Source organism: Scyliorhinus torazame, chromosome 4 (assembly GCF_047496885.1).
Source record: "Scyliorhinus torazame isolate Kashiwa2021f chromosome 4, sScyTor2.1, whole genome shotgun sequence".
Classification (NCBI taxonomy): domain Eukaryota; kingdom Metazoa; phylum Chordata; class Chondrichthyes; order Carcharhiniformes; family Scyliorhinidae; genus Scyliorhinus; species Scyliorhinus torazame.
In genome coordinates this window covers 118,521,564-118,540,442 of record NC_092710.1, presented here as the reverse complement: position 1 = coordinate 118,540,442, position 18,879 = coordinate 118,521,564, and the positions used below count along the sequence as shown (strand labels likewise).

At 46.2% G+C, this 18,879-nt stretch overlaps 1 protein-coding gene across 1 annotated transcript in view; it reads left to right on the top strand.

Annotated features, from left to right (window-relative positions):
- Positions 1-18,879, top strand: part of elp3 (elongator acetyltransferase complex subunit 3) — a 178,182-nt gene that overhangs the window by 33,084 nt on the left and 126,219 nt on the right. The window contains exon 5 of the mRNA XM_072498551.1: positions 18,301-18,364. Within this exon, the coding sequence (XP_072354652.1) occupies positions 18,301-18,364 (64 nt within the window). The remainder of the gene's footprint in view (positions 1-18,300; positions 18,365-18,879) is intronic.

Here is an 18,879-nt window from a genome sequence, read left to right as displayed (position 1 = left end):
CGCCTAATGATAGCACCAAGTTGCCTATCACCTGTTCTTGAGAAACCTGAATGATATTTAATAATCTCCTGACGATTGCACGAATTTCAGCTTTTTATAAGCCCAGCCTGATCACCCTGGATAATTAAAGGAAGAGTAATTTCTTAATAATCTTTATTGTCACAAGTAGGCTTACATTAACATTGCAATGAAATTACTGCAAAAAGCCCCTAGTTGCCACATTCCGGTGCCTGTTTGGGTACACAGAGGGAGAATTCAGAATGTCCAAATTGCCTAATGTCTTTTTCGGCATTCAGATCTGCTTTTAAAAGAGAGACTGGTCTATAGAAGGCAAAATCTTCTGGACTTTTACCTGACTTCAAAATTAAAGAAATATTTGTTTCTCTAAGAAACTGAGGTAGCTGTCCTACTTTAATTGAATGGTAGCATAGTGGTTAGCACAATTGCTTCACAGCTCCAGGGTCCCAGGTTCAATTCCCGGCTTCGGTCACTGTCTGTGCAGAGTCTGCACGATGTCCCCGTGTGCGTAGGTTTCCTCCGGGTGCTCCGGTTTCCTCCCACAGTCCAAAGGTGTGCAGGTTAGGTGGATTGCCCATGCTAAATTGCCCTTGGTGTCCAAAATTGCCCTTCGTGTTGGGTGGGGTTACGGGGATAGGGTGGAGGTGTGGGCTTGGGTAGGGTGCTTTTTCCAAGAGCCGGTGCAGACTCGATGGACCGAATGGCCTCCTTCTGCACTGCAAATTCTATTATACCATTTATAGGTTCTATTAGCATATCTTTGCATTCCTTATAAAATTAACTTCCAAAACCATCAGGTCCTGGCGCCTTACCAGATGGAAGATCCTTCAACGCAGAAAATACTTGCTCTTTTGAAACAGGGGCATTTAAGGATGACCGTTGGTCATCAGAAATTGTTGGGAGTTCAAAAAAAGAGGAATGTTGCTTCATTGTGTTAATGCATCTTTAAGCAGAGGTGTGTTAAATCCACAATCTAGATTGTAGAAAGGTCCCAATGAATGAAAATTCCAGGAAGACAGGAGCATGGTTAGAGATCACAATGCTATCTATGGAGCAGGAAACCACACAGTTTTTGGAATGAAAAATAATCAATTCTGGTATTATATTGGTGGGGGACAGACAAGAAGGTGAATTCTTTGTCCTTAGGATATACTGCTCCCCAAACATCCGTATTCCAGTTCATCACATACAAACTCCAGTGCCTTCACCAATTGTGTCCTATTTATGAGGAAGCTTGTCAATCAAAGGATTTAGGTGACAGTTGAAGTCCCCTCCTATAAATTAATTTTCCATTGCTAATTCAGCAAAATCCATAAAAGCTTCATTAACGTCAGGAGAATAATTTGGAGGACCATAAACATTCATTGCCCATATTCTTTCCTGGTGCAGTATTCCATTCATAATCACATATCTGCCCCCCCCCCCCACCTTTATCCTTCACACAGTTCTCAAGTCTAAATGGCAGGTTTTTATTATTTTTTAAAAAATATTTTTTTATTCTCCTTTTTCACATTTTCTCCCACATTTACACCCAACAATAAGCAGTAACGAATGTAATGTCAATCACCTATATCAATAACAACAATCCCATCCTCCCGCCAAACCCCAGACATTAGCCCGCATGTTAACATAAACAAATGACAAAGAGGAATCAAGAATCACCCATAGTCACCATTAACACATACAGTCTCCCTCCCCCCAACTACAATAATTTTCGATGTGATCCAATTCTCGAAAGTGCATAATGAATAACGCCCATGAATTGTAGAATCCCTCCATCCTTCCCCTCAGTTCAGATTTGACCTTTTCAAGCGTCAAGAATTCCAGCAGGTCCCCCCGCCACGCTAGAGCACAGGGTGGAGAGGTTGATCTCCACCCTAATAGGATCCGCCTTTGGGCGATCAACGAGGCGAAGGCTACAACATCTGCTTCCGCGCCCGTTTCCAACCCCGGTTGGTCCGACACCCCGAATATGGCCTCCCGAGGGCCTGGGTCCAGTTTCATGTGCACCACTTTAGAGATTACCCTAAACACCTCCTTCCAGTAATCCTCCAGCTTTGGACAGGACCAAAACATGTGAACGTAACGTTCACATACATCTTCTACCCCCTCAAAGAGCCGGCTCATCCTCGCCCTTATAAGATGTGCTCTATACACCACCTTCAGCTATATCAGCCCAAACCTCGCACACGAGGTTGAGGTGTTCACCCTCTGGAGCACCTCCCATCAGAACCCCTCCTCCATACTCTCCCAACTCTTCCTCTCACTTTGCCTTGATCCCTTCTAGCGGTGCCTTCTCCTCCTCCAAAATACCCCCTATTAAACCACCGATACTAGCCCCTTCTCCAGCAATCTGGAAGCTGGCTCTACTGGGAAGCTCTGTACCTCCTTTCTGGCAAAGTCTCGAACCTGCATGTATCTAAATATTTCCCCCTGCTCCAGCCCATACTTCGCTCCCAGCTCCTTCAATCCCACAAAACAACCCCCAAGAAACAAATCTTTTAGTGTCCTAATTCCTTTCTCCTCCCATTTCTGAAAATTTCCATCCCACTTCCCTGGCTCAAATCTATGGTTCTCCTGAATCGGCATTTCCCTTGATTCTGCCCCCAATTGGCAGGTTTTTATTAATCAAAATCGCGATCTCTCGGTTACCAATCGAAAATGAGGCAGAAACCTCTTGTCTGACCCATTCCCACTTCAATTTCAGATGTTCTTTATGTCTCTTATATCAGAGCTACATCAACTTTCTCCTTTTTGAGGTAAAATAGAATCTTTTCTTTTAATCGGATGATTATCCGCTGTACATTCCAAGAGAAAATTGTGTAGCCACTGCCATTACTTATTCAGTTAAAAAAAGGATATTGCTAAAAATAAATTTGGCCATTTTACATGTTGACTTTCCCCTCTTGCTCATTTGTTCGCCCAGTCCTGTCTCGCGCATCCCGGTTACTCAAGCGGCAGCAAGATATTAAATTGCCGTTTTCTAACTAATTAAGCTTGTCCGTATCCTTACAAAAGCCCCAGTAACCAACTAACGATTCTCTAAACCCAAAATAAAAAGAAGACCTAAGAACTATTTTAAACAAACTTAAACAGTTAACTCACACAGGGGCAGTTTAGCACAGGGCTAAATCGCTGGCTTTGAAAGCAGGCCAAGGCAGGCCAGCAGCACGGTTCGATTCCCGTAACAGCCTCCCCGAACAGGCGCCGGAATGTGGCGACTAGGGGCTTTTCACAGTAACTTCATTTGAAGCCTACTTGTGACAATAAGCGATTTTCATTTTTTTCATTTCATAAAGCTGTTTTCCTTACCAAATGTGAGGCTGTATTTAACTAATGAAACATACACCCCATATTTATGACACAGTGCCTCATATGACACAGTGCCTCTCTTTTCAAGAATGAAAATTCAAAAGAAAAAGAGAACGAGGTGCTATCCCTATAATCTAACCTTGCTATTGAAACCTAAGTCACATGCTTGTCTCCCAACAGTAGCGCCATTCCTATTTAACATGGTAAGAGGAGAAGGAAACAAATAATACGTACAAAATTATTATAAGTATATATAAATAAAGAAAATTCAGCCCGAATCTCGTACAACCTGCAAAGTGTACCCCTTGACCAGACAAGCACGTTGAAAAATGTTATTCATCAAAATCAGTCCCGGCATTTCTTAAATACCATACGCACTGTAGTGCTCAGTTAATATTCCATCCCTGTCAGAATGATAGATACAAATCTTAAAACAGTAAAAAGAATATAATATCTAGGGATAAAGTCCAAACTTTACAATCAACTGCAGCCTGTTAATAAATTGAGCCAACTGGATTATTGCCTCCAACACATTTCATGAAAGCCATGTGTCATGTGAGAGTACCTTTAAGACATGGATGTTTAAGCAATGTACCTTTAAGAAAACAGTGATGTCAGAGAGTGGGTGGAGCTGGGCTTTAGATCAGCCATTTTCCAGTTTAGTTTTGGCAGTTTAAAAGCAGCTTATGTGTGTCTGTGTGTGCAGTGAGCTGTGATGTCTGCCATAAAAGAACATCTCTGGATAATTTGGGTGATTTAAACTCATAATAGTAAAACCTTTAACCTGATGTGATTTTGTTTAAAGGTGTTAAGTCTCTTGAAAGTTTGAAGGAACATTTTAAGGAATTATTTACTGTTGCAATATTTTCTGAATTATCTTTGAAGTAAGGGGTGTTAAGAGATCCAATGTTTATTTAAGATGTTAAGTTGAGTTCATGGAATAAACAGTGTTTTGTGTTTAAAAACCCACGTGTCCATAATTGTAATCCCACACCTAGGGAAAAAGCCGTGCGCTAGGAAAAGCAACAAATCCATTAAAGGGAGAGGTTGGTTGAACTCCATGATACATTTTGGGGTTCTGAAAACGCCTCCCCATAACACATGGCTTTAGGGTTTTGGCCAAGGGTGGTATCATGACCGGTACAGGATTGGAGGGCCGAAGGGCCTGTTCCTGTGCTGTATTGTTCTTTGTTCTTTAGCTGGGGTATTGAATGTTTTTGAAGAGTTATTGAATGCTACCCTCAGTATGGCTGGATACAGGAGGGCATATTGTGCTCCGATGACCTTCAGTCATCTCTGGCTTTGTCGAAACTCTTGCACCCCTGTTGTACCACCGCTGAAAAATCCTGATAGAAAGAGACCCTCCATCCATCAAAGAGTAAGGTCCCATTACGCCTAGCTGCCTCCATCACTTTTTAACAATCTTTGAAATTGTGCAAATGCAAGTTTATGGGATGCGATCATTGGTTATCTCTGGGCGTCGGAGCAAGTGAGTGATGTACCCTTTCCAGTTTAGTGCACCCAGCTTTCTTTTCAATGTTGAGAAAGTGTGGTAGCTTCTGGTAAATGGCACAGTCTGGGCGGCATGGTAGCACAGTGGTTAGCCTTGTTGCTTCACAGCGCCAGGGTTCCATGTTCGATTCCCGGTTTGGGCAGAGTCTGCACGTTCTCCCTGTGTCTGCGTGGATTTCTTCTGGGTGCTCCGGATTCCTCCCACAAGTCCCGAAAGACGTGCTGTTAGGAGAATTGGACATTCTGAATTCTTCCTCGGTGTACCCTAACAGGCGGCGGAATATGGCGAGTAGGGGCTTTTCACAGTAACTTCATCGCAGTGTTAATGTAGGCCTACTTGTGGCACAAATGAAGATTATTATTAAATCGATAATCCAAACATTTTTCCTCCGGTTCTCTAAATCATCTACATGCTCCAACATTATGAGCTGCTGTTTTTCAATAGACTGTGAAGGGGCCTCTACTTAGGAAGTTGTGTTTTCCACAGTAAGAATTCTCTCCTCAGCCCTGTCAAGCCTTTTAACAGTTTTCTACAGTTCTGCGCTAATAGACCGAATCTCTCATCAATAATCTTGATAATATTAGCAGTCAGTCCTCAGCCCTAACACCTTTCAAAGTGCCAGATCCAGAGCTAACTCAGTCGCCAAGTCACCATGTTGAAGAACAGATAACTCTCCAGTTGCCATTGGCTGATCTTTCTTGTCAGTGGTTTTCTTAGCATTTCACAGCATTTTGTCAGTCGAGTTTGGCCAAAGGTCCTCCAGGGACATAGGACATAATATGGAGTTCTCCCTCCCAATTTAACAGAGTGAGCTATATGAATACAACAAATGAAAGGATTTACAGTGGAATAGCACCATATTCCAAAGGATACGCAGCTACCCCAACACCCTCATCATGTGACCACCCACCTCTCCTGATTTTCACATATTTGCTGGTAGCCCCCTTGTCCCTGATATTGGAAACAACTGGAAACAGTGATGGTAACTATGGAATTTGTGCTTCTGCACAATCACCGCCCGAGGCGGCTCCCCAGCTCCCGGCCTTTGTCTCAAGGGCCAATGGGCATGATCCACCTCGAGGGCCTTATCAAAGATCTTCTCCTCCACCAACTTCTCAAACATTCTCGAGATGTAGCCCGTGGCACTTGTTCCCTTTATTCCCTCCGATAAACCCATGATTCGCAAGTTCTGCCGCCTGGACCGATTCTCCCGGTCGTCCACCCTCACACGTAGCACCTTATTGGCCTCTCCAGCACCGTCCTCTCCGCCTCCAACAAAACGATTGGGTCACTATGGTACGACACCACCCGTTCCACCTTTTGGGTTGTTGCACCTTGTGATTCCAAGCGCTTCTCCACACAATCCAAACCACCACCCTCCTCTCAGTGCAAACTTTATCCACAAAGGTCATCCATTAAATGGGCAGAAAGGGCCAAACCAACACCTCCAAACAGGAGCCACCTTGTGTGTGACCGATCAGACGATGGCCGCCACCAGAAGTCAGTGCTGGTAACCGTACAAATTCCACCAGTTCAGGAAGCAAAACTATATTGTCGATACTGATCTGCATCAGCCAGCTGAGCAGAGGGTCCTGGGTGCGTCTTGTTGATTTTCTTTTACTCTCCCTGTGGCCAGTGGAGAGCTTTATCAAATGGAAAGTAGCAAGACTCGCCCTGCTGAAAGTGTTGTTTTGAGTGTTGTTGCAGAGCCACATAATAGTGTCTGTCCTTTAGTAATAGGAGCTTGTTACCTGCAGAGATTAGAGAGCCTAAAGGATTTGTGGAAAGGTGCATGCTGTTATTTGTTACTGAAATGTTGCAGTAAGTGAGTTCACAAGATTTCACTTCCTGCCCCAGCTATCATTTCTTCACAAGGAACTGTCTCCTCAAACCTCTTCACTTTCCCGACTCCCAACTGCTCACCTTCAACATAAATAAAAAGAGCTTTTGGATTTCTCTGCTAGTCAAACCTGGACCATCGATGTTATCCGCTGCACTGCTAGCTCCCTTACTGCCAAGATATCCATCTGTCAAGAAGCTCCTGCCCTTAGAATCATAGAATCCCTACAGTGCAGAAGGAGGCCATTCATCCCATCAATTCTACTCCGTCCCTCTGAAAGAGCACTTCACCCAAGCTCACTCTCCCGTCCTATTCCAATAACCCCTTAACCTAACCTAAAAGCCTACACATTTTTATTTTTAGACACTAAGGGGCAATTTATCATGGCCAATTCACCTAACCTGCATGTTTTTGGACAGTGGGACAAAACCAGAGCACCAGGAGGAAACCCGCGTAGATGCGGAGAGAACGTACAAACTCCACAGTCACCCAAGGCTGTAATTGAACCCGGGTCCCTGGCACTGTGAGGCAGCAGTGCTAATCTAAAACTTTTGTCTCAACTACTTCCCCATGCCCATCATTTCATTCTTGCTCCCTTAAAATCTCTGCCCAACAACTGATCACTCGATGGGGGTCTCTGATCTTTGGGCGCATATCCTTGTACCAGCCTGCAGGCAGTCCCCGACCCCTCCAGGTTCCAATCTTCAGGGTTTGCTCATTAACTGTACCGTAGTCTTATATATCTTCTACGTGATAGATGAATCTACACATGGCAGCCCTTGGACTGTCACCTGTTCCAGCTATCCAAAATGTATCCAAAATCCAGAAGGACTTTATAGCGGAACATTTAGAAAGCAGTGGCAGGATCAGTCAGAGTCAGCATTGGTTTATGAAGGGAAAATCATGCTTGACAAATCTTCGAAGAGGTAACCAGTACAGTTGACAAGGGGGAGCCAGTCGATGTGGTATATTTGGACTTTCAGAAGGAGTTTGACAAAGTCTCGCATTAGAGATTATTGTGCAAAATTAAAGCGCATGGGATTGGGGGAAATGTATTGAGGTGGATAGAAAACTGGTTGGAAGAGAGGAAACAAAGAGGGATTAATGGGTCTTTTTCAAATTGGCAGGCAGTGACTAGTGGGGTACCACAGGGATTGGTGCTGGGACCCCAGCTATTCACAATATATATTAATGATTTGGATGAGGGAACAAAATGTAACATCTCAAAGTTTGCAGATGATACCAAGTTAGGTGGGAGGGTGTATTGTGACGAGGATGCAGGGATCCTACAGCAAGATCTGGACAGGTTGGGCGAGTGGGCAAATCAATGGCGGATGCAGTATAATTTGAAGAAGTGTGAGGTCATTCACTTTGGAAGCAAAAACAGGAAGGCAGATTACTACCTGAATGGTTGTAAGTTGGGAGAGGGGAGTGTGCAGCGGCACCTGGATGTCCTTTTAAAAATACTACCTGGGAAAAAAACCCTCCCCCACCCACCCAAATATCCCCCAGCACCCGGAAGGACATCCCCATACAGGGGGCTTCCTCCATCTGGACCCATTCTGCCTCCAGCTCTCCCAACCACCCCGCACTCTGTTTGTTGCCAGTGGTAGAATAGGAGGTTCAGCAGAGCCAGGTCTCCCAAGCACCGCCCTCTTCGCAGGACAGTTTTCCGTATCCTAGGATTAGTTCCCACCCAGACAAATGCCATGATCAGTTTATCAACCCTGGTGAAGATGGATTTGAGGCTGAAGATCGGGGGTGATTTGAATATGAAGAGGAACCTTGGCAGCACGTTCATTTTTATTGTCTGAACTCTGCCCACCAGAGATAGTGGGAGTGCATCCCATCTCTGTAGGCCTCTCTTCACCTCCTGCACCAGGCTGGACAGGTTCTACTTATGGAGTCACGCCCAGGCGTGAGTTATCTGTATGCCCAGGAACTTTATTTTGGTTTTAGCCAGTTTGAATGATAGCACCTCCAGCTCGGTTCCTTTCATTCGGCGGTTTACTAGGAAGATTTTGCTCTTGTTCAGGTTGAGTTTGTAACCTGAGAAAGCTCCGAACTCCCTCAGGAATTCCGTTATCTTGCCCATGCTGGCCAGAGTTTGAGACATAGAGCAGTAGGTCACCCACATGGCGGGAAACTCTGTGCTCCCTGCCTCCTCTCTGAATGCCAGTCCAGTCCTTCGCTGATCTAAGAGCGATGGCCAGCAGCTCAATTGCCAATGTGAACAGCAGTGGGGATAATGGACACCCATGTCTCATGCCTGTGTGTAGCCGGAAAGATGCAGAGCTGGTGATGTTCAGCCGTACACTCAACATGAGAACACTTTACAGAAGTTTCACCCACAAGGTCTACACTGGCCCAAATCCAAACCATTTGAGCACCTTCACGAGAGACCTCCATTATACTCGATCAAAGGCTTTCTCAGCGCCCAGGGAGTCAATCACGTCTGATGCCCCCTCCCCAGGTGGGGTCATAATCACGTTCAGCAGGCACTGATGTTTGCATTTAATTGTCTGCCCTTGACAAACCCGGTCTGACCTTTCACTATCACTTCTGGCAAACCATTCTCCAGTCACCTCGCCAGAGCTTTCGCAGGAACTTTAGCGTCAGTGTTCAGGAGTGAGATGGGTCTGTCTGACACCGCAGTCCATCGTGTCTGTCCTTTTTTTAGGGATCAGTGAGATCAAGGCCTGTGCCAGGATGGGTGGCAGGACCCCTTTCGACAGGGCATCGTTGACCACCACCTTTTCAAGGGAAATTAGTAAATGCAGGTCTAGCCTGTGACACCCACATCCCACGAACAAATAAATAATGAGCGCTCTCTTTCTCCAAATTTTGTCCATTTGTCCCAATATTTCCTCACGTTTCAAGGCTTCAGGTTTTGTTCGGTAACTCTCATATGAAGCGTTTTGTTACAAGTGCTATATAAACTTTGCTGTTGCTTTACATTTCCGAACCCTGCCAAGATCCCTGCACTGCTCCAATTCTGACCCAGTCAGAATTTCCTTTATTCCACCATGGACAGCTGTTCCTTCAGTAGGCCCTCCAGAACACCTTTCCTCCTTTAAGTCACACTTTAGGATCTACCTCTTTGACCAAGAGTTGGGTCACCTTGACCGTATACAACTTTAATGATGTTTCTGTGAACACCTAGTGATGCCTTACTTGATTTATAATTGCAATACATTATAAATTGTTGTCAGGTATTGGCACTTCTGACCTACATTCCTGATACCCCAAGTGGAACTTAGGTGAAGGGGGAGGAGAGAGAGAGAGAGAAGAGGTGTCGTCAGTGCAATATTCAGTCTCGTAGTTAAGTAAAGTTCTCAGATGCAACCAAGTGTACGACTGCTCTATGACTGATTTCTTATATACTGGTCTCAGCACAGAAAAAGCACGACTGATTAAATTTAGATGGGATTTCCGGTGCTAACCTTCTTTTAGAGCTATCCATAAATGAAGAAAACCAGATAGGAAAACCAGTACTGAGGGAGTATTGCACCATCAGGGTGCTGGAGTTCAGAGGAGCCATTAGCCCAAGGCCTGACCTGGCAGCTCCGGTGGATGTTAAAGATCCATTGGCCCTATTCTGAAAAGGGTAATGGGAGCGCTCCCTCTGTCTGATTATTTATTCCTCAACAAATGCAATTTAAAAAAAAACCACACATAATCTGGTCACGACCACATTTTTGTTCATTGGATGAACAGGTTCGATTCCCGGCTTGGGTCACTGTCTGTGCGGAGTCTGCACATTCTCCCTGTGTCTACGTGGGTTTCCTCCGGGTGCTCCTGTTTCCTCCCACAGTCCAAAGATGTGGGGGTTAAGTGGATTGGTCATCGTAAATTGCCCTTAGTGTCCAAAAAGGTTAAGTGGGGTTACTGGGTTACAGGGATCGGGTGGAGTAGGGTTCTCTTTCCAAGGGACGATGCAGACTCGATGGGCCGAATGGCCTCCTTCAGCACTGTAAATTCTATGATTCTATATGAGCTTACTGTGCACAAATTGGTCACCTCATTTGCTAGATTACAACGACAACTACGCTTCAACAGTATTTCATTCACTGTAACGCACTTTGGAGCACTCTGGGATGCTGAAAGAGGGTGAATAAAAGGCAAATTATTTATTTTGTCATCTTTGCTTGGCTCTTGAAAGAAATGTAGTCCTCCAGGCATGAGGAGCAGACACAATGATCACAGCATTGTCAGCCAATCAGGAGCAGCTGCCCTTTGGTACTGGCAGGAAGGGGACGAGACCACTAAAGGCCGAATACTTGGATGCAGCTTTCAGGTTTCAAAATAAAATCCAATCCTGGCAGCAAAGGGTTGCCATGTTAGATACAGTTCGGTGTCCAATTCCTTTTGATGAAACACCATTTGACCTTCGACAATACTTTTTCTTGCTGCTTTTCCCCAATTATTTCACATTTAGATTACTCAGAAGTATTTGGGAAATGGGGTCCGAAAACATTTTTAAAGGTCAGAAAATGTTGTTGAAAACATCCCCTGATCTTTAAGCCGTGTAAGGTAGTTGAAGACTGTTTCAATTATAGAAATGCAGCAACAGGGTTGGCATACACCCACTCTCCATGATCGTGGAGGTGGGGTGGCGCAAGCAGACAAATGGACAGACGGAGGGGCAGAAACACGGGCAAGGCGCAGGCAGGAGGGATTAAGAGACAGGGGGAGGCACAGGCAGACAGACACGCGCAGGCAAACAAACAAATCAACAGATGGGGAGGTGCAGGCAGACAGACAGGGGGAGGTGCAGGCAGACAGACCGGGAGAGGCGCAGGCAGACAGACAGGTGAGGTGAGGCAGACAGACAGGGGGAGGTGCAGGCAGACAGACCGGGAGAGGCGCAGGCAGACAGACAGGTGAGGTGAGGCAGACAGACAGGGGGAGGTGCAGGCAGACAGACCGGGAGAGGCGCAGGCAGACAGACAGGTGAGGTGAGGCAGACAGACAGGGGGAGGTGCAGGCAGACAGACAGGGAGAGGCGCAGGCAGACAGGTGAGGTGAGACAGACAGACGGGGAGACGAGGCACAGGCAGACAGACAGACAGAAAGGGAGAAACACAGACAGACAGAAAGAGAAGGGCACAGGCAGACAGACAGACGGGGAGGCACGGACAGACAGACAGAAAGGGGGAATTGCAGGCACAGAAAGGAGGACGCCTCAGGCAGAGAGACAGATGGGGGAGGCAGGGGAGGGGGGGCAGGCAGACAAACAGACAGGGGAGGTGCAGGCACAGAGACAGACTGATAGGGGGAGGCACAGACACAGACAGGAGAGGCGCAGGCAGAGAGACAGACAGGGGGAGGCACAGGTATAGGAATAAACATACACCGTAAACATCCAAACCAATAAAGTCTTGTTCAAAAATTAACTGTCAACATTTTGTTGTTCATCTGAACCTAGAGAAATAATTTTGGACTTTGAACTTATGGAAACATCTAGGTCTCTGCTATCTGAACCCTTTAACTCAAGCATTGGGATATCAAGTGGGAAGGACACTCCTATTAGGCCGTAGCAGGACATGAGTGCGGACCTAGCTAAGAATTTAGGATAAGGCTTTAGGATAAACTACTTTTTGTCACTGTTAGATTTACTTTTGGTTGTGGTTATCCTCAACTGTGATGGCATTTTTGGGATGGGGTGGTGTTAGTTTGCTGGCGGTGTCTGCTGGTTTCCCTTTGTCAAATCATCTGACTTGGCTCAGTGGCCATCTTGGGTGGATCTTTTTGCTTTATCCTAGTTGTGTCCCTTGTTTAATATCTCTCTGGGAGAATGGCAGCCTCCCATTGAGCGGTAGTGGGAGACCTTCAATCCGTCTGGTTACCTGTAATATTAGGGGTTTGAACGGCCCTGTAAAATGGTCGAGAGCTTTTGCTCATCTCAAGAGCACAAAATCAGGTATTGTCTTTTTGCAGGAGACCTATTTACCTGTAAAGGATCATACCAGGCTATGTAAAGGTTGGGTTGAGCACATGTTTCATTCCACTTTCAATGGCAGGGCCAGGGGTACGGCGATTTTAATTAATAAAAGAGTCCAATTCTGTTGTTCTCAGATTATGGCTGACCTCAATGGTCGAAATGTTACTGTTTGTGGCTCCCTGTTGAACACCCAGTAGTCCTGGTCTCTCTCCCTCTCTCTCTCGCGCTCTCTCACTCGCGCTCTCTCTCTCGCGCTACAATTTGTTGATCTATTACTGGAGTTTGCCCCCACCCAGAACTAACCCTGGAGACTGGATACTACTTTGCTGGCCGATTTTTAAAAAAAGAAAAAAATTGCGAACGCCAGTCCACCTCTATTGACGACTACATCAAATTAAATAGGTCCGACTCAATATCCCCCTCCACATTGTGGGAGGCTCTTACGGCCGTCCTTAGGGAGGAAATTATCTCTTATAGAGCTTAATTGCTGAGGATGAAGAAGTTGGAGTAGCAGACGCTAATGGACTCTTTTTTTAGATCCGGATCACCAGTACTCGCTGGATCCCACTCCAAAACTATTCGCAAACAAAAAAACGTTGCAGACATTGGTTGTGCTACTGTCCACTGACAAGGCTGTATCTCAGTTCCAGCGCTCCACTGGTACTTCTTAGGAGTACGGCGAGAAGACCAGTCGTCTTTTGGCTCATCAACTCAAACGACAAACAGTCTCCTGTGAGATCTCCCAGATACTTAATCCGGGTGGCAACCTCATTTCTGCCCCTCCCCAATTCAATGTGGCTTTTAAATCCTATTACTGCGACCTATATAAAGGAAACCTCCCTCAGACAAGTTGGGCATGTCTGATTCTCTGGGCAGACTGCCCATCTCAGCTGTCGAAGCTGGTAAGAATTGTGAGTCCCCATTATGCCCTGACAAGGTTTTAAAATGTAATGGGCTGATGCAGGCTGGTAATTCCCTGGCCCGGATTGCTTTCCAATTGAATTTTACAAGAAATTCTCGGAACAGACTGCACCTTTGTTGTTAGATATGTTTAATGTCTCCCTGTGCAGGGGTTCGTTCATTGCCTCCTTACTCAAGCCTTGCTCCTTAAGAGTGACAAGGACACGACCGAGTGCGGTTCATATCGACCCATCTTGCTTTTAAACGTAGATTTTAAGCTGCTCGGTAATGTTCTGGCGCTCCGGTTGGTACCTAGCCTTCCCAATATAATTTTGGAGGATCAAACGGGCTTTGTAAAGGGCCGGCAATTATCAGCCAATATATGTGGCTTTTTAAATGTTATTCTTTCCCCCTCCCCTGTTCCCGAGCCAGAGGTGATAGTTCCTCTTGATACTGAGAAGGCATTTGACAGAATGGGAGTATTTATTTGAGATTCTCGGGAGATTTAGATTCGGCCATAAATTTGCCTCTTCGATCCGCTGCCCCTGCAACCTGTGTTCACACAAACACTTTACACTCAGACTACATCTCTTTAAATAGGGGCACTAGGCAGCGCTGCTCACTTTCTCCACTCTTATTCGCCCTGTCAATAGAGCCGTTATCTGTAGCGTTGAGGGCCTCTAGTCAATGGAGGGGTATTAGTCGTAATGGGGTGGAACATCGGGTATCTCTTTATGCAGATTACCTACTTTTATATATCACAGACCCAGCTCCCTCCATTGACGGCATAATGAAGACACTAAATAGTTTCAGCTTTCCTTCTCTGGCAATAAATTAAATCTAGGTAAGAGTGAATGTTTTCCGGTCAGCCCCCGTGGAAGGCAAGCCTATTTAGGAATGTCACCTTTCGCCCCAATCCCTCTAATACAGGCTTTCGTTACTTGGGGGTCAGGGTATCTCACAATTGGGCCTCACTTCATAAGTTGAATTACTCAAACCCGATCAATAATGTTAAAACGGTCCTACAGAGATGGAACAACCTTCCTCTATCTTTGGCTAATAGGATTCAGACAACTCCCTAGGTCTTTTTCTTTCAATATCGCCCCAATCATCTGCCCGAATCCTTTTTTATTAAGATTAATAAGTTGATATGTGCTTTTATTTGGGTGGGTAAGAACCCCAGAATCTGCCGCGTTCTACTCCAGAGAGATAGATGGACAGGGGGCTTGGCCCTCCCAAACTCTTTGTTTTATTATTGGGCTGCTAATGTTCAAAACTTTTTATTATGGATCAGTGATCCCGATTCCATTTGGGGCCAAATGGAAGCTCGCTCTAGTACTACATCCACTCTCCTTGTCATAGTTACTGCACCATTGCCCTTTTCACCCATTAGATTCTCTGCCTACCCACTGGTTGTCTCATCTCTTAGGATCTGGAAACAGTTTTAACAACATTTTAAACTCCTTTTCCTGTCTTCACTGGCCCCTATCTATAATAATCACCTTTCTTACCGTCTGGATTGGACTCAATATTTAACTCATGCAAAGCAAAGATATTTGAGTATTTGGTGACCCATTGGTGGAGGGAGGTTTGCCATTTTTTCACATCGGTCATCCTATACACCTCCTGACCTGGTCATATATCCTGATTGGCTCACTTCGCATTCCTTAACCCTGGGCCTCTTGTTACCCAGCATCCTTTTCCCCATCCTCCTTGCCATGCTTTCTGAATTCCTTTGTCCTTTGTGAACTCACTACTATCTACATTACTGTAACTAATATTTGAACTAACTATTTTATATCACATTTGTTTGTTCAATTCCTCAAGGCGAACTTAATCTTCTCTCGCCTGAGAAACTGCCATGTCACTGACCCACACCCCCGTCTTTGGGGGCACTGAATCCCTCCAGCCCAGCAAAATCCGTCTCCGGGCCACCAGGGAGGCAAAGGCCAAAACATCAGCCTTTATTCCACCCTGGGCTCGCGGATCTCCCGACACTCCAAATATCTCCCGACACTCGGATTCACCCTCTCTTCCAGGACCTCTGACATGCCATCTGCGAATCCTTGCCAAAATCCCCTCGGCTTCGGACACGCCCAAAACATAAGTACATGACTCACCAGACTTACCTCGCACCTGTCCTCCACCTTCTCAAAAAACCTACTCATCCGGGCCACAGTCATACGAGCCCTGTGGACCACTTTGAACTGGATCAGGCTCAGCATGGCACATGACGAGGATGCATTGATTCTTTTCAGAGCCTTCTCCCATAGCCCAGCTTCCAACTCTCTTTCTCCCACCCCCCCGCCCCAACTCGTTATCCCACTTCCTCTTCACCTCCCCGATTGGGACTCCTTCCCACTCCCATCAATTCCTTATATATTTCCGAGACCCTCCTCTCCCCAACCCCTGTTTTTGACATCACCTTATCCTGTAGTCCCCTTAGAGGGAGGCGAGGGAAGCTTGGAACCTGCCTCCGGACAAAGTCCCGTACCTGCAGGTACCGAAATCCGTCGGTAACTCAAACTCCTCCTCCAGCTCCTCCAGGATCGGAAAACCCTACTCAATGAAAAGGTCCCCAAATTTCGCAATCCCTGCCCGCTGCCACCTCCTGAAGGCCCCCCCCCCCACCTCCCGGGGCAAACCGGTGATTGTCACAGATCGGTGACCACACCGACGCCCCCTCAAATCACATATGCTGCCTCCATTGCCTCACCTCCACACTCTCAGGGCTGCCACTAACTGTGCTTGTGGACAACCGAGCCGGAGAGGTGCCGTTACCAAAGCCTTCAGACTCGTGCCCTTTCACGATGCCGCCTCTACCCGCTCCCACACCGACTCCTCCCCCACTACCCACTTCCTAATAAAGATTGGGAGACACTGAAACACAAACAGCAATCTCGGGAGGACGGTCATTTTCACAATCTGTACCCTCCCCGCCAATGACAGCGGGAGCATGTCCCACCTACGAAGTCCCCTTTCATTTGCTCAATCACCCGTCCCAAATTTAGTTTATGAAGCTGACCCCAGTCCCTTGCCACCTGAATCCCCGGATACCTTCGCACCTCCCCTGGCCCGCACTCGGGCGACCACCATCATCAAGCCTCCTCCTCCTCCACTTTAAAAGGCCACACTCCCCGTCAGCAGTCTAGCCCCCCCCACCCCTAACCCAACCCCCCCCCCCCCCCCCCCCCCCCGCTCTCTCCCATCCCCCTTGCCATTCTTTTAATCGTTTAAAAAAAAAATTATAGTGCCCAATTATTTTTTTTTCCAATTAATTTGGCAATTTAGCGTGGTCAATCCACCTAACCTGCACATCTTTTGGTTGTGGGGGTGAAACCCACGCAGACACTGGGAGAATGTGCAAACTCCACATGGACTGTGACCCAGGGCCGGTTATTTGAACCCAGGTCCTCAGCACCGTAGTCCCAGTGCTAACCACTGTGCCATGTGCCACCCTAGGTTTGCCATTTTTAGAGAGTTGGCAGACAGGACAATGTTCAGCTATCCAACTTTAGTCTTTTTTCTTTGTTTTCTAGTTTGCGATTTCTCTCTTAGACTCTTCCTCTGGCTCCACCGTCCTCTTTGCTGAAGAGTATTTTATCCTTGGCTCAGCCTGGCAAGGGTATCTCAGACCTATATGGCCATATTCTCTCGTCTGAACCATCGCTACCCAGCAGTGTAAGGGCGAAATGGGAGAGTGAGCTGGGCCCAATACATACTTGTGAGGTTTGGAGGGAGACCCTTTACAGGGTCAACTCCATCTCCTCTTGGGCCCAATTGAGCCTAATTCAGTTCAAGGTGCTGCAGAGGCGAGGATGAGTGTTTTTTTCCCCAAACGCTGAGGACAGATGTGATTGCTGTTCGCTTGCCCCAGTTGACCATACACCCGATGTTTTGGGTCTGCCCCAAACTCACCAGCTTCTGGACTTCCTTTTTGAGCACCATGTTGAAGATACTCTGTGTGGAATTAATCCTATGCCTGCTGATAACAAATTTGGAGTAGAGACAGAAATTGTTGCCTTTGCCTCACTGATAGCCCGGAGAGGAATATTACTTGATTGGAGGTCTCCCGTTCCACCCAGTGTCTCTGGTTGGTTGGGAGACTTAGTGTCCTTCTTACACTTCGAAAAATTTGAATTCACCAAAGATAGTTCAGTGGAGAGGTTCTAGTTCAGTGGAGAGGTTCTACCTCAGATGGCAACCACTTATTTCCTTTTTGGAGGATCTAGAAACAGTCAGCTGTTAGGAGGTTTGAGGTAGTGTTTAAGTCCATTTTTTTTCTTTTTTGTTGTTTGTAATTTTTTTTGCATTCTTCTGCTTGTTATTATTTAAAAGTTTAATAAACATACTTTAAAAAAAAAAAGAAAGTAAGTGTCGTAAACAGTGAGGAAGATAATAATAGACTTCAAAAGGACTTTGACCGGTGGTGGAATGGGCAGACACATGGCACTTTCATGAGCCTGCTCTGCCATCAATTGGATCTTGGCTGTTCCTTGACCTGAATCACCTTCCTGCCCAATCCCAATATCCCTCAATTCTCCTCGAGTCCAAATATCTATCTGCCTCGGCCTTTAATATTCTGAATGACTGAATTCTACAGCTTGCTGTCATTGAGAATGCCAAAGATTCACAACCCTTCTGAGTGAAGAAATGCCTCCTCATCTCACCTGTAAATGACTGACCCCTTATCCTGAGGCTATAGTCCCTGGTTCTTAACTCTTCGCAAAGCAAAAAGATGATTGGGCCTAAAACTTATTTTGTGAATTCCAGATACTGTCCTGGGGGCCCAGATTCGGACTTTGAATATTCAACCCAGTCTTACACTGGATATGAGGTAAGGAAACTCTTGTCTTACCAGTAACTGCAGTCACCAATCTGTCCCTCAATTACATTTTTCATGAATTGGAAAACAAAAAAATAGTAATTTATGTAAATTAAACAGAGCTTGCGTCGGGCGTGTTTAGCCGGGTATTTCCCAGCGCTGGCAGCGCTGAGAACGACCCCGCTATTAAACGGGACTCTGCTTAATTTCTGGGCCTCGACAAGGAGCGCCCCGCTGAGGCCACACTTAGTTTAATTTCCTGAAATCGAGGCAGGGTACCGACCACTAGTTTAATTTCCTGTGCCGGTACGCCTGGTCCACGTTTGTGGAACCAGTGCTAAACGGTGCCAGCTTAGTGTCCCGAGGTGAGACCCTTCGATCATGGGTGCTGGGTAGATCTGGCGTAGACATTTTCAAGTGAGACTAACTGCTCACTTGAATATGCAAATCTCGGGATCCAGATGGTGATGCCGTGCGAGGTCTCGTTAGGTCTCGCCAGGCACGACGAGGCCAGTAAATCTCGCACC